This window comes from Rhopalosiphum padi, chromosome 3, assembly GCF_020882245.1.
Source record: "Rhopalosiphum padi isolate XX-2018 chromosome 3, ASM2088224v1, whole genome shotgun sequence".
NCBI lineage: Eukaryota > Metazoa > Arthropoda > Insecta > Hemiptera > Aphididae > Rhopalosiphum > Rhopalosiphum padi.
The window spans coordinates 21,042,057-21,058,075 of record NC_083599.1 but is presented as its reverse complement, the minus strand read 5'-3'; the positions used below and the strand labels follow the sequence as shown (position 1 = coordinate 21,058,075).

The 16,019-nt window shown below is 29.3% G+C and overlaps 2 protein-coding genes and 1 long non-coding RNA gene across 3 annotated transcripts in view; 1 reads left to right on the top strand and 2 right to left on the bottom strand.

The window, feature by feature from the left end:
• Positions 1-3,186: 3,186 nt before the first annotated feature.
• Positions 3,187-14,963, top strand: LOC132927673 (uncharacterized). The gene is made up of 3 exons (XM_060992253.1): positions 3,187-3,291; positions 12,421-12,693; positions 14,715-14,963. Exons 2-3 carry the CDS (start codon positions 12,429-12,431, stop codon positions 14,954-14,956), a joined length of 507 nt encoding a protein of 168 aa, XP_060848236.1. The 5' UTR covers positions 3,187-3,291; positions 12,421-12,428; the 3' UTR covers positions 14,957-14,963.
• LOC132924897 (uncharacterized) lies at positions 8,597-9,766 on the bottom strand. The gene is made up of 2 exons (XM_060989339.1): positions 9,391-9,766; positions 8,597-8,749 (listed from the first exon to the last, which is right to left on the bottom strand). The coding sequence occupies exons 1-2, from the start codon at positions 9,715-9,717 to the stop codon at positions 8,597-8,599; spliced, it is 480 nt and encodes a 159-aa protein (XP_060845322.1). The 5' UTR covers positions 9,718-9,766.
• The window catches only part of LOC132927674 (uncharacterized), a 31,459-nt gene continuing 29,984 nt past the window's right edge, over positions 14,545-16,019 (bottom strand). The window contains exon 3 of the long non-coding RNA XR_009661781.1: positions 14,545-14,939. This is a non-coding gene — a long non-coding RNA (uncharacterized LOC132927674). The remainder of the gene's footprint in view (positions 14,940-16,019) is intronic.

Here is a 16,019-nt window from a genome sequence, read left to right as displayed (position 1 = left end):
ATTGACTCTAATAGATATACTCATTAATTATTATTTATTACCGCACAATTAATGTTTCTAGTTTGTAACGCAAAAAAACTGGAGAAAGTGCCAATGAATGTTTAAAATCCTGGAGTACCTAATACAATATCTTTATGCGTTTATATAAAAAAATATGTCCACTGTCTAGAGTTAAGAAAAGAAATCTCAAAAAATTCAATTGTTTTTTATTATATATTACAGTGCTATCTGAAATATTAGGGAATTGTGGAATTGAAAATTCGGATGGGATTTTATATTTTTATTATGCAAATGGGTATAATTCGTGTTAGGGTTGAACTATATAAGCAGCTCTTCGTGCACCATACGAATCAACCTGGGCCGTTGTGGAAATTCAGTGACAGTTGGCAAATTTTATACACGATTTTTGCTGATCAAATTTTTTTTCAAATATTATCGTCAAAACATTATGAAATAGAAAATTTATCTATACCTTTTACCTACGATTCTGCGGTAGAGTTGATGCCTGATGGTAAGAAAAAAATTTCGCGAGTCGCTGCGGTTAGTGTTCGGACTGTTCTGCAGTTGAGTAGTTGCGGCGTGTACCGATCTCACTGACACGTGTTATAACTTATATAGTTATATATGTTAGGTACGGTAAATGATGTTATTTCGGAAATTAACGTTATTTTTTACGTATGATTTGGAAAATGTTGATTTGATTATAAAATAATGTCCAACGAGTAATGATAAGATTACATATAAGAAACATCACTAGTGGCGTAATTATGGTGGGGGATATGGGGATATATCTCACTCCAGGCGGTTATAATCATTATATTTGTAAACTACATAATAATTATGAACTTTACTAACTTAAATATTTAATAAGAATGCTTGAATGGACTTACGATGTTATCAGTGCATCGGGACATTAAGTTGAACCCCCATGACTTTATGGATATTTTGTCGAAAAAAACAAAAAGGAAAATTGACTTGATATTATAATTTATGAAAAATATATTTAATTTAATTTAATTGTTTACTTTTTTGTCTTTGAAAACCATTATTATACCATTTATCTCATTTATTTTATAATAATAAACTAATATAATATTGTGATCTATCACGTATAATCTTTATTTTAGTGTACGTAGTTATATTTATTTTACTATTTTTCCTAACAAGAAGTTAACAATATATGATATTTTAATGGTGAAGGGTGGTGTGGGGGGCATAGCCCCCCTAGAATGATAAAATAAACTTATATCTCAGTCTCACCCCAGTTAGGTTACATGATTTTTTCAAATTGTAGTATTTGAGATTCACTTACATATCTGATCTATAACAACAATTACTTGTGTACTTGGTAAATAACGTTTAATAACCGGCGAATAACGTTAATTTCCATTTAACATCATTTACCGTAACATATATATAAGTGTTATAAACTTAAAACTTATAACCGTTCGCACGACGCGATGACGACGTCTCCGTAGCATGGGCCCCTGTTAGCCTCATTTCGTTTTTCGAGGTCATAATTCGTCTCACGCGGTTATAACCGATGTTTGGCGGCAACTGGCAAGCCCCGGTTGGCGATCGATTGGGCCCCGCGACACATCAGACGATAAGCGGGCTACTTACAACACGAAACTTCAAACATTTTTTTTTTTTTTCATTGCCTTGTCTTTGCGGTCGTATCTAATTGTATTGGATTCACTTAATTGTCGTGAATCAGATCTGCTGGCCCGTAGGGCGGTTCGATAGAGAAATAATATCAAAAAAACGCGTGAAACGATGTCGAATATTTTGCGTATTTTACAATATTTTCGTGCGCGTATTTCGGCCGTCGGTGTGAAGAAGATGTTTTGTATATATGTAGAGATTGAAATCGGTAGGTATACCTCCCGGGCACGGCGTGTCCAGTTCATGCATTTTTGATATCCGTAAACGCCACTTAGCCTTTGACGTGCCCAACAAACGGAAAGTTTTGGTACGCAGATCGATCCACTCTGACGTTTCGTGGGTGAGGAGGGGCCCCTCGCGTACTTCATCGTTTAAATCGAAGTACATCGGCGATAAACAAAACGTTTCGTACCCGCACAGCGTTATGTTGCCGCTGTCTTGCTAACACATAAAACGAGGAATTTATGGTTGAGAAAAATTTGCGTTATTACACACCAACTGTCGTTTAGAGCAGTGTTTCCCAACTTCTTTTACTCGCGGTCGCGGAACCTTTGCAGAAGCTTGAACGTTTTTTGGAACCACTATATAATTTTTGGAGCTATTCTATGTTTAAATCATAATTCAAATCAAAAATATTATTAATTAATTTATATTTTCCCAAATTTCTCACGGAACCCTTGGCACCGACTGACGGAACCCTTAGGTTCCGTGAAACACCAGTTGTGAAACACTGGTTTCGAGTGTTGTCACACGCTGTTTTCGACACGACGATAATACCACTCACGTGAGTGCCGATGTGTCCGTCTTATGAACGCACAACTACACGGAATACTGCAGTAAGACCTCTACTAGATACGATGTCACCTCTCTATAAGTAAGAACTAAGAACTACTACTAAAATAAAATTAGATTAGATATATTATATAATGTACGTATAGCAAAATTTTGTAAATGTGAGCTGTTCATAGGTTTATTGTTTAGTAAGCGTGTACAGTGCTCAAATATATTTTTTTTATCTCTGTACAGCTATCTGACTTTGTCCGATAAAGTTAAACCGATCGAGTTGAAGGAGATCGAAAAACTGAGTACAAAAGAAATCATCATTACTAGATTTAAATGTGGAAACTCAATTTAAAAAAAATTAAATTTTTTAATACACTATGTATATGCACATTATCGAAACTATATGCATAATAACCTATGAAACGTATGATCGAGGGTTAGGGCTCGACAGCCAGGGCGGCTAAGAACTTGGAGGTAAATCCGACCGATGTTAGGCCGGACACTGTGTCACGGCTTCGGACGCGCGCGTGCTGCTCATACATTCCTGGTAGTCGTAAACGCGATTTGGCCTTTGTGGGGGTTGCGGAGTCTGGACTAACCCTTGCGATATGCGAACGGATACACCGCGATCGGTCACGTCGGAGAGAGCGCGCTGCTTGTAATCGTAGCACAATAATCTACTGCATTCTACAACACGCGTCGTTCCCGCATATATTATATTATCATGACGTTGTCTCCGGCTTGCTGACGTACCACGAACATTAATTGTGTTCAGCAGTCCCAATTCTGTGTAGAAAACTTCAATAATCGAATGAATCCGATCTATTATCAATAAACTCAAAGGTAAGAACATAATCTGCGCGCTGTCTCGTGGGTTTTTTTGCGATATTTTATTTTTTTTTTGTATGTACTTATCTACTAATTACATAAATAATAATAATAATAATAAAATGCCAAATCCAAATTTGATTTTGGTGAATTTGTATATATTCGTACATTGCCGATAACATCTTAAATATATTATCAATTTATCATATTGATAAATAAAGATATATAGTACAGTAATGCATAAAATTTTATTATGATAACCTATAATCAAAGTTTTAATAAACCAATTTAAATACAATTTGTCCAGAAAAATATAAAAATATAAATACAAAAAATCGTTTTAAGAATACATGTTATTCAAAATACATTAAAATACTACTAAAATGCTTTTGGAATATTAATTACCTAATTTTGAATAATTTGTTTTTTTTTTATTTTTAATATTGAATAAAAAAATTCAATAAAATAATCTCACGTCATTTCTATTTAAACTGCGAATGGTGCTAAACCTAAAATTGGCATAACTGATAATATATTATTTAATTAGGTAATAAATTTAACCCACGTAATTTATTATGTTAGTATTTTACTAGAATCTTCGATATTTGTCACTATATTTTCCGCAACTTGTGAAAAATACATTATTAAAAAGGTCGGCAAGTGGTAGGTATCGTTCTACTACTATACAGTAGATGTTATTAAGTGGCTCACTGCAATGAATGTGTTAAATTAAATATGATTTCAATGATACATACATTGAACACGATTTTGAGCGGAGACGGTCTGACAGCCTAAATCATTGAGTCTATTTCATGATAATATTTTTTTTTAATATTGCTATTAATATTAAAGTAATTTATTTAACAATTATTATTACTGTAGGTAAATTTTATTTTTATGCAAAATATTGCATTTATAATATTATTTATATTATTAATATTTATATAGTAATTAATAGTCAAATAAGAGTCAATACCACCTTATTGTAAAATAGTGTGCGATTTATAGTATAAATGAGTAATATCAGCGGTTAAACAGATAACATGGTTTAAAGGTCAATTTTTTAGACAAAAAAAAGTCGATTCTCCACACTTACAATTGTCTATCTATTTCTTTGTGTTTTTTGTATAATACGTATACGTTTCCGAGTATTTAATACAAAATATATCATTTTTTATTTAATTAAACAGGTTATAATAATGACCTCTGGATATATGGCAAACCTACTTCAGTCTTTCAGACGATAGATTATAATAATAACTATTGTTAGTGTTATGAAGTGGGTATAACACAATTGCTTATGATTGTAGATTGCGTATGAAATGGTATGCAACGTTGTCAAATTTACTAATTACATCGTATTATATATTATTTTATACCTAATAAATATCGAATACATGTACAGTTCTATAATAATTTATAAAAAAAATTGTAGTGGATAGTATAAAGTAGATTGAAGTGTTTAGGTGCATATTGAAATGAATCATCTGCGAATAGCTCTTAACAATTCATCATAAATTGCAAATTTTCTTTATTTGTGAGGCAAACTAAATTTTTTTCAGTCGAAACATGAACAAAATTTTTTTCTCACAGCATATAACAATTATCATTTTTCATATTCTGTAACTGACGTAGGTATGGCATAATTTAATTAACTCGAAAATAGGGGATACGGTTGTCTTCTCTTATCATACATAGCTTTCCGAACTGAAATAATGTCTTTTATTTTGAAATTACAACTTGCATTATTCATTAATTCTTTTCTAATAATTTTGATAGGTCGTGTTGAAATTTCATCTAGGTATGAGTCAGGTTATTTTGTATTAAGTTCAAATCATAGTAGGTACTTAATAATAATTTACATATACTCTATAATTATTAAAACCGTCATTACAACATGGAACGATATTATTATTAATAATTTATTATTGTTATAAGTAACAAGTATTTAAGTATTTAAATATTTAAGGGAAGTGATTTATCGAATATTATTCTTACAAATTACATACTCATACAACAATGTAACCTATATGTATTCATTAACATAGTCGTATGAGTAAATATTTAATTTTAAATTATAACTTACAAATATATTTACGTTATATTTTTATAATTAATAAAAAAAATATATAAAACGTTATTATTTTATTAATAGACCGTGTACGTATTAAGAAATGCGTTTAATTTAAAAATAAGAGCAATATTTTGTTATTTTGTATTTTAATTTGTATTATAAATAATGATGATATAGTTGATTTAATTGTAATTATAATGATAACTAGGGCTTTGATTTCAATGCATTTGCATCTTTTTTTTGGGATATCTTACGCGATGCTTTCTAAGCTACAAATATGTTTCAAGTACTTCGCAATCTAACCACAATAATTTTTTGGGGCAGTTTTTTGCTTTTTTTGCATTTTTAGCGGATTTCATCATTTTTGGGGCATTTTTTGACGGTTTTAATGCATTTTTCAATTTTTTAGGACATTTTTGACCTATTTGTCGTATTATGACTAAAAAAATTGACCTCATTGAAATATAAGTACTACAGAGTAGTATAGTACTACGTAATAAAAATTATTTTCATTTTGAACTATTTTAACTAATTTAATATCAGGTTTTCCGGTTTTTACAATCTTTATGTCACACCATCTAATTAGCCGATATTATTGCACACAACTAAACTTTTATCGGATTATTTTCTTATCGAGTGATAATATTATATCGGTAATTTAATTTTAAATTAAAATTTTTTTTTGTACATTGTCATTTTTTGATATTTTTAGGGCATTTAAATCCGAGCCCTAATGATAACTTAAATTTATAAGCTCAATGTTCCTCCTGTATGCTATATAATACATGTGTTATATCTATATATAATATCCATAAAAAAAATTTTATCTCTCAGATATTCAAAATTTTACTTACTATTATATAGACCACGGAGATAAAGATAGTAAAAAGTAGAAAGATAGAGTAGAAAGTAAAAAAATATTTCACTACCCGACAATTGAGTGGCCTAATGTTGGCAGTGTTCACTAGTTACGACATGCACTGCTCGCGGACGAATCAACAGGAAGCGTTTCTACTCACTAAGACACGACACACTCGCGGCGTGTTAAGTTTCATCCAGACGACGTACCTACTCGAACAAACTCCCAAATGCGCGGTGTATATCTAAACGCCGTGTACACTGTCGACATTGCGGTGCCCGACCAAGCACGAAAACCAGTGTCTCGGCCGATATTGTTCGTTCCGCAATCGTGCAGTAAATCCTTTAAGGAAAGAGTTAATAGAACTACGCTACACCCGCGCGTGGTGCAGTTGTCTCCGTTTTAGTCGTCTTGCAAATATGTAAAATATAGCGAAAACCGTTTTGCGTGGTGAAAATACCGAGAAGGCTGTGCAGTCATAACTGAGCAACGAAATCGTCACCACAGGAGAACTTTGGCTGTGAAATATCGTTTTTAGTTTTTCGATGTCGGAACTACGTAAAAAGTTATTCGAGTTTGAAAAACACAAAAATAATGTATTTTTAAACAATAAAAACTTTTTTCGTATAAATGATATCAAATAAATAAAAACTTAAATTTCACAGATAATGTTCTAGACTATATCGCATATCGATTTGGAGTCTTAACTATCACTTCAACCCGAGTGGTTCTATCCCGCGCAAAACTGCAATTATTTTAATATGTCTTAGTAATATTGTCTTACATATTTTTTGTAAGACGGACAACACGTGCGGGTGTAGCGTATTCGTTACGGTGGCCGCCATACAACGGAACGTATGTCTTTTTACTTTTTACCTATGACTGTACAATTTATTATGTTACCATAATAATTACGGTAGGCGTACATTTAATATATTACAATGCAATTTTAACATTATTGTAAACCATACAGATTATTAATTGGTATTTTTTCGACAGCCAAACTGTTGAATAGTAAGTGGCGTATTCCGAGGGGAGGGTCCTCCGTGTCTGGACACCCCTGGCTTAAAAATATGGTCTAATATAATATATTATTATTATCATGTTGTACACATGGGTAAATATATATATTTTGCGCCACTGCAGCTTGGTGTATATCGGGTACTTCAGCAGAAAATTTATAAATGGACCGTTTTACAAAGTTAAAGTTAGTGCCAATTATGAGTATACTGTATTTAAAAAATATATATTATATTATTTTTGTATTATATTTAAATATCGAGTAAGATTGTCTCATTATACATATATTTAAAAATATGTACACGTAATAAATATTATAATATTAATACTTTATTGTGTGGTGTTATTATTTTCATTCAAATTATCTGCTTCTTCATTTTTGGATACAGTTTTACTAATAGTTGATACAGTTGAATTCGTTATGGAACCACGAGATCTACAACAAAATATATAAGAATGCGCGTCATTTGATTATTGAGTGTAAATTAACAAATAAACAGAAGTTGACACTCATTTATCTCACTATATTGGACTAAAGCATTTAATACATTGCCTAAACAAATGATTGTTAATAATAAGGTGAAAATGTGAATTTTCAAGGAATAAAAATATATACCTATGTGTATAATCATAAAAATATAATGTAATGAACATTTATAATGATATGCATTTAACTTTATACGCATATGTGTTACCTATAGTGCTATCTTATACCTAATATTTTTAATTAGTATAATAATAATAATTATTAATTATTATTAGTATTCTAAAAGTCTAAAAAATTAAATAATTTAATTCGATGAAAAATATATCGTTTTTATTATAACGAACATTTATTTTATTATACTTATAAGTTATAATGAATGTTCTAGCTTCAAAAACATGACTATAAACTAAAAAAATAACACAGTAAAGAGTACCTACGAACGTAGGTTTAATTGACGAATAACTCTATGCATAATCGGTATGCTCGTTTTAATAAAATAATTAGTTATGTTCCATAATTGGATTAAAATAATATTATATATTCTGTTGTCATTATAAAATTATTTATTTTATGTAGAACTATTTTTTATTAGTGTGTACCAACTGTAAATATATCGTATCCAGGTAATAATAAACGATTATACTGCAATTTCTGAAAAAATTCAGCAATACATGTGCTTAAAATGTAAAACAAAAATTTTAATTGAATGGTGTTTGGACTTTTGGAAAATCTGGTTTATGATAAAGAAAAACAAAAATTATATTCTTTTGCCTATAGCTAATTGTTCACCGAACTTAACATTTTTTTACAGAGCATTAGCTTCACTTTTTACTTAGGTACTTCATATTTACTAAAAACTAGTTAAAAACTATTATTTTTCTTACTGTTTGCTAGAAGGCGGTCCATCTGCAGGTGAATGTAATTCTGGTTCCATGGGCCGGTGGCTAAATGGTTTGGCGATCGTTTGCTTGAAACTATGATTAGCCGAGTCCAAATCTAATCTAGGAATTTGTTTTAGGTACAACGTCACCACCTAAGCAAACGATATTTCACACTCAACATAACGTATAATCAATAAGGTTTTAGTCATACATTAAAGTTTTGAAGACATATTTTGTATCGTTGTTTTGACAAAATATTGTGCCAGAAACGTAGCTTAAATAAATCGTCAGTCTTAAAGAACATTAATACTATATGATATAATATAATATTTATATCTGTAACACAAATTAAAGAACAATTTCCAGCTTTATAACATAAGTATATACCACCTATTATTGTTGTATACTATAACTGAGCCTCTATGCCTGAACTAAAAAAAAAAATACTAATTGAGTCCCGAGTAGTATTTTCAGTAAAATATAAAATCAACTGTCCAGACACAGCGGAAAATGTGCCTCGTGGCATTAAAATATAATAATATGTTATTGTCACACTTACGCCGCACAGTTGTGCCGGTGTGCCGCGCGTCAAAAGCCGCTTTGGATGCGCCTTAATATACGTACAGGGGTATGGAGACAACTACGCGATTTCGTTTATATAATTTTTACGAATTTCGTCAAATAACATAATCACATATTATTTAGGCCAGAAATGTTTTTAAAATTATTATACTCTTTACAATGTTATAACTATTATTAAATGCGTTTGATTATTATTAATTAAGTGACTGACTTGTTTGCAATCGGTCGTTGTTAGGTTTTCGACGACTGCATATACATTATTCACGTTTTTATAAAGAAACCAGTCGAAGAACACATCAAATGCGATGTTGTCGTCCAGTGGCAATACCATAGTGAACCGGGGTAGCGCATAGTATAAGCGATGTGGTCGATTTTTCAGCACTTCCGAACTGGAAACCAACAGTTTGCCCAATGATCTTATATGAGGAATTCCGCATAGATTTATTTCTTGTTTACAGTGGACGTGCACAAGGTCCATGTCCGTGAAGTGCTCGAGAACTGTCATATTCAGCAATCCGTTTTCCTTCGTCAGTTCCATTGCGTACAATATAACGTAGCGTATCAGATAATAGTTAATATATATATGTTTGTGTGTGTGATAAGTATTATGATATGTATTACTGTTTATATAGTATACTGAAATTAAAAGAGTTCAATTGATTAAATACCTACTGTATTAGTGACAATTTAACAAAATGTCAGTTAATACGTATCCATGAAAACTGTATATTTACAATTGGTGTGTGGCGATGATTTGTTGCTGTGTTAAAATTGGATTTTTGAAATTATTCGTTTGAATATAATCCGATTGAACGGTATGATTGTATAGTATTATTCTAATACAATTATTTGGATATATTGGAGTATTAAATACATTTGAAGTATTTTTTACAAAATTTAAATAATTGTATTTAAATTATATAAAGAAATCAGTTTCATCAATTTATTATAAAAATAAATAGTAACATTTTAAATATTAAAAAAAAAATCAAATAAAAATTTCGAAAAATATTGACTTTATAAAAGAACAAATTTTAACTGTTTTGGGCCCCAACATGTTATTATCTCTACAAATCTTCAGAGAATTGATTGTAAAATTTTTAAAATTTTTATGTGAATATTGGTACTTAAAAATGTATATTTCTGGAATGTTTGTAACAGTTTATTACACAGTTGGTAGGTATGGTTTAGGTATAAAGATTTGTAAAAATTAAAAAAAAAACCACATTTTTGTTTTTAAATACTTTGTGAGTATATGTAAAATACATTATTTTATAAATATTTTTAATACTTTTTCATGCGAATACTAGTATTAGTATTTTAATGCTTTTTTAAAAGTATTTTTTACACGACTGTTGATGATTACTAATCATATTGTTGTTAAACTGATTTTCGGGTATATTTTTTAAATTGTCAGATTCATGAATTAGTTTTAAAATGTATTAAATAATAATTGTTATAGTGTTAAAAATTATTGATAAGCTTGTTATAACATAACACGTTTACGAGGTGACGTCATGTTATATTATATAAATCAAGACATTATATTCTATTTCAATTGAATTGATTTATATTTAATTAAAATAGAATCAAATAGTAATGTTAGTAACATTTTTATTAAATATTTATTAGATTAGAAAAACAAATAATCGTTCAAAAATTACCATAATATACAAGAAATATTAATATAAGTTATAAACTTTTGGAGAATATTTAAGGTATATCTACGATTATTCGTTTTTAAATTATAATAAAATTGTTGTTTTATGCGTGAATATCCAATTTTGTAAAAATTTAAAATTTCAGATTTCCATTAAAATTTATTTGTGGAATTACACACAATTTTTTTTAAATCCAGTAATAAAAACGTATTAGGAACCTTATATTAAATTTAAAAATCTTGGGCATAAATTATAAATATTTTATGCATTCTTATCTACAATATAATTTGATAATTTTTTCGATTCAAAATTATAACTTCAAATACTCATAAAAAAATAATGTTAATTTACATTTTTTTTTTTTTTTTTACTTCATTAATGAAAAACTATTGTATATGAATAACTAATTTTCAAATTTTTTTTTTAACAGTAATTGAAAAAAATTGAAATTTTACATGACTAAATAAAAGTCAAAAAAAAAAAATTTTTAAAAAACATATTTTCAAAATTAAACATGTATTAAAAACATTTAGTGACATGTTCATTAGTTCAAGTATCTACATTTATTCGTTTTTCAGTTACATTAAAATAAGATAATTGATTTTGTCAATAATTGGTTTTGTTATATTTTACTTTAAAAGCTGTATACATATCACATATATCTAGTTTAGAGGTTACAATAAAAATATTTGGTATATACAATTGTGGCGATTTAATATTAAGGATGTAATTCCTGCACTGTTATTACCGGTTTTAAAATAAAAATTACTTAGGTAGGTAGTTACTACTTACACTTTTATAAAATAGGTAACTTCTAACTAGACATTTTTTATAAAAATATATAAAGAGTGTGATTAAACTTTCTTTTAATAATCATAAATATGCACAATTTTTTTAAATTTTTTTTGTAAACAATAATGAATAATATTATTAATTTCCTCGTTATACTTCAAAACATATATTTAGAAATCGATTCAAATAGTTGTCACGAAAAAATGTATTTTTTATAGAAAATGTAACCAAACCTTATGAGTTGAATTCGCCATCGAATATTCTAATGTTAGATGGTAATTATGATGTGGAAAATGTTGATTTTTTTTTATGCATCTTTAACAGAGTTTAAAGATCAGGTTTTAAAAACTATCAATAATATATTGAAGTAATTGAGTACATTTAAAAAAATGTAAATTATGAAAATAATTGTAATTTTGTATTAAATTGTTTAAACAAGCGTGTATTGATTTTACAAAGATGTGTGTTTTTATGTACGTTTTATTACACGATAAGTAGTTGAAAAAGCTCTGATTTTTAACTTGAGGGTGGTTTAAGAGTGAAAATAGTATCTAGTTTTTAGGAACGAAATAAAATAAAAATATACAAGTAACATATTATAAGAATATGATAGGTATGTCATATTTTCCGGTATAGGTAACAAACTATACGCGCGAATACCTATAACATAATAACATATAGACATTTTAATAACATTTTAATAAACATTTAATTAACATTTTAATAAATTATTTTTTAAACATTTTGAATAATATTATATCGTTGTATTTGTGTTATTACCAATATAGTCACTACAATGAAAACGTTTAAAACGGGGTTCAGCAAATCATTACCGCACCCAACACTTCATGCAGACGATGGTAACAACGGTAATCTGGGTGCGAACTTACAGATGTGCCAAACCAAGTTGTCTCGGGGGCAGAAATCTAAACGCCGGAGACGTCACCGTCGTAAGACTAAAGCTGTGACCATTGCGGCGGCTGCGGTAGCAGCGGCATCAGCCGCGGCGGAAAAGGCTCCGGAAGTGGCGACAGTCCCGACAGACCCTGAATGTCCAAATGGTATGTGATACGGGGAAACACCGTAAAATGTTTGTCTTTTACTTAGCTCATCTAAACTTTAAATACTAATAACTCATAAACTATAATTTATGAGTTATTAGTATTGAAAGTATACACGTCCGCATTTCGTATTTTATGTTACAAAATACTTTGAAAAATATTCAGTTTTAACATATGAATTTAGAATGTATGCTGTTTAAAAAAGTAACAACTTGAGTGACTGTACCTACAATATAACGTTATAACAAAAAAATATTAAGTATATAATTATCTTTTTTTTAATTTTGTTTTATTTTGATTAGAAATTATGTAAGAAAAAATTATATTTAAAAACGTTAATAGATTTTGCAATAACGAGAGTTCAACTATAAATGATCACTAGATAGTACGTATGTTAACAACTTATATTTTTTTCCTTTGATTCTATAAAATGCTATATCTTAGTTAAAATTCGTTTCATGCTCCATTATTAATACAGAAAATACTAATTTTATTTTGCATTTTTTTGAATTTTTAGGCATTTTTTAAGCTTTTTTTTATTTGTTATATCATTTTTAGGTATTATATTTTGAGGCAATTTTTAGTAGTTTCTTACAATGAGGTAAATGTTTATCTCATTTTAGATTAAAAAAAAAAATGTTTTTATTTAGAAATTATTTAAATTATTGTTTTCAGAAACTTTCATTCAAACAAAAACTATGACAACTTAAAATTTTTTTTATTTATATTTTACTTTTTAATTTATCTATAATATAAAAATGAATCGCAAAATGTGTTGGTAAGCGCATAACTCAAAAAGTACCCAACGGATTTTAGTACAGTTTTCACTAATCAATAGGTCTAGATTCAGGGAAGGTTTTAATATACAATTTATTTTTTTTTTCCCACCCGGCGTTGCCTGGGCAAAAGTCACTTCAGGTGAAAACCGAGATTTTAAAATGTAAAAAGATGTTTGTATTTCTTCTAAGTGGTTGCTAGGATACCATAAATATGTCTAATTTTGTTTTATTTTAATATTTAATTTATATTTGATATGCCTCCTATAAGACGAAGCAATTTAGGTAGAAGAACCAGAAATGCTAAAAACCAAGCTAATTACCGATCTAATCGTACTGCACAAGAACGTGACGACGGAAATGAACGTGAAAGAATTAGATATCACAAACGCGTGAAGCGCGAGCGCGACATTCAACTAATAATCGCGCAAGTTTGAATCGAGCTGCTTTCAGTTACGATGTGTCAATGGACTACAGTAACTACCAATGTGTTGTTATTGGTTCTATGAACTCGGTTTGCTCACACTGATAACAGACAAATGTTTTTACAAACATCTTTTTACATTTTAAAATCTCGGTTTTCACCTGAAGTGACTTTTGCCCAGGCAACGCCGGGTGGGAAAAAAAAAAAAATAAATTGTATATTAAAACCTTCCCTGAATCTAGACCTATTGATTAGTGAAAACTGTACTAAAATCCGTTGGGTACTTTTTGAGTTATTTTTAATATATATAGAGGTATAAACATATTCTTATTTTAAGTTAAACTTGAAATTTAAATGTTTATTAAATTTGGTTTACAAAAATGTTTAGGTTACTTTTATTTTTTAAATTTTTATGGCGTAAAAGCATTTTTTTGGGGGAGTTATTTTTGATTAATTTTAGATCATTTTTATTCTATCTCTAATAATCAACCTATATATTATATTCATAAATATATTATTATGTTGTTTTTTATGCCATTCCAGAATATGTAAGCTATCAATCTACCATTGTCTTGGTAGATATTATAGTATTGTGTGGTATGGCCTTAAACGTTGTTAATCTTAACGAGGTTAGGTTATATTCACAGGTACTTTCTAGTAACAACATAATGTATTAGAATATGACAGGTATTCCATATTTGCCGGTATAGGTAACAAACTGTACGCGCGAATACATATAACATAATAATAACAATACACATGGTACATTTTAAATAAATTATTTTTTAAACATTTTGAATAATTTTTTCGTTGTATTTTAGTTATTTTCAATGAAGTCGCTATTGAAGCCAAGACAAGCGAACCACGTCCAGACGGTGGCAACACCGGTATACCGGATGGTCCGGATGCCGCCGATGTCGGTTCAAAGGTGCGCCGTCGCAAGGCGTCCGGCTCGCGCCTGAAGCCTTCACGTCTGAGGCGTATTGCGGCTAGAGCTGCGGCTAGGGCTGTGGCCACGTCGTCACCAAAAACAAAGGAACCGGATCCTGAAAACATTAACTAAATTAATTTTTAACCGTAACATATACTTATTTATTAATATAAATATTATAAGTATTATATAAACATGATTTATGTCAACGTCGATTATTATCTACTATATAAGACCTATATTATTGATGTATAATAAATAAATACGAGTATATTGTTCGGTACATATGTATTTATTTAAAACATAACTTTAGGTATATATACGAAATTGGAATTATCTGAATATCTAATAGTATATAAAAAGAAAAACGTCATTCCGTTTTATCAGGATTTTAATGTATTTCATAAATTGTGATTACACGATTATCGTCACATTAGTTTTTATATCAAACAAGTTATACCACATTTTTTTTTTTAATGCTTGTGTATTCTAATATTATTTTATGATATGTCAATATCGGAAATTTACGATTTATTTCAAAACCATAAAATGAATAATAGGACGATTTTTTAAAAACAAACAATATTATTAATTTATGGTTTCGATTTAGGCGAATAAATTATTTTGCCCTGCCCCTCCCTAAATGTTTTCGAGTTACGCCACACAGCGTTCATCTGTATTAATAATTAAATGGCTTTTAAATATAATATTATAAATGTGTAGGTACGCGCTGTCGCATAACGCATCAAAACTCTGTTCAAATTTAATTCGATCACAAATCGTCGATAACGTTAACTGCAATGTACTAATAAGAATGAACTAAGTCATACGCTTACCGAAATCATCAACGGTCAATGTGTCTTATAGCCGTGTAATGATATTTGATAATAATATAATATACGTATGCAGCGCATTCAGCAGGTGGTGTACCTATTATTGGCCTTTTGCCGTTCACAAACCAAAAATATAATCGATGAGTGTAACGCGTGCAGTGAGCGTATGAAATACGCGTATATATAATACATTATATACATGTGTTTACTATAGATAAAAGCCAAAAGGCTTCGATTACATTGGTCATTGGTCACTATTAGAGCGTTACGTACTATGGAGTTTTATTACACGAAATAATTGGGGGAAAAAAGTGAATACAGTTTGAAATTATGAAGAACAAAATATTATGTGCATTTTGATT

Bases quoted from the DNA above. Each gene is read 5' to 3' on its own strand.
- LOC132924897 (XM_060989339.1), bottom strand. From the start codon at position 9,717: ATGGAACTGACGAAGGAAAACGGATTGCTGAATATGACAGTTCTCGAG. The intron at 8,750-9,390 runs GTCAGTCACTTA...TCGTTTGCTTAG, and splicing joins CAACGACCGATTGCAAACAA to GTGGTGACGTTGTACCTAAA.
- LOC132927673 (XM_060992253.1), top strand. From the start codon at position 12,429: ATGAAAACGTTTAAAACGGGGTTCAGCAAATCATTACCGCACCCAACA. The intron at 12,694-14,714 runs GTATGTGATACG...GTTGTATTTTAG, and splicing joins AGACCCTGAATGTCCAAATG to TTATTTTCAATGAAGTCGCT.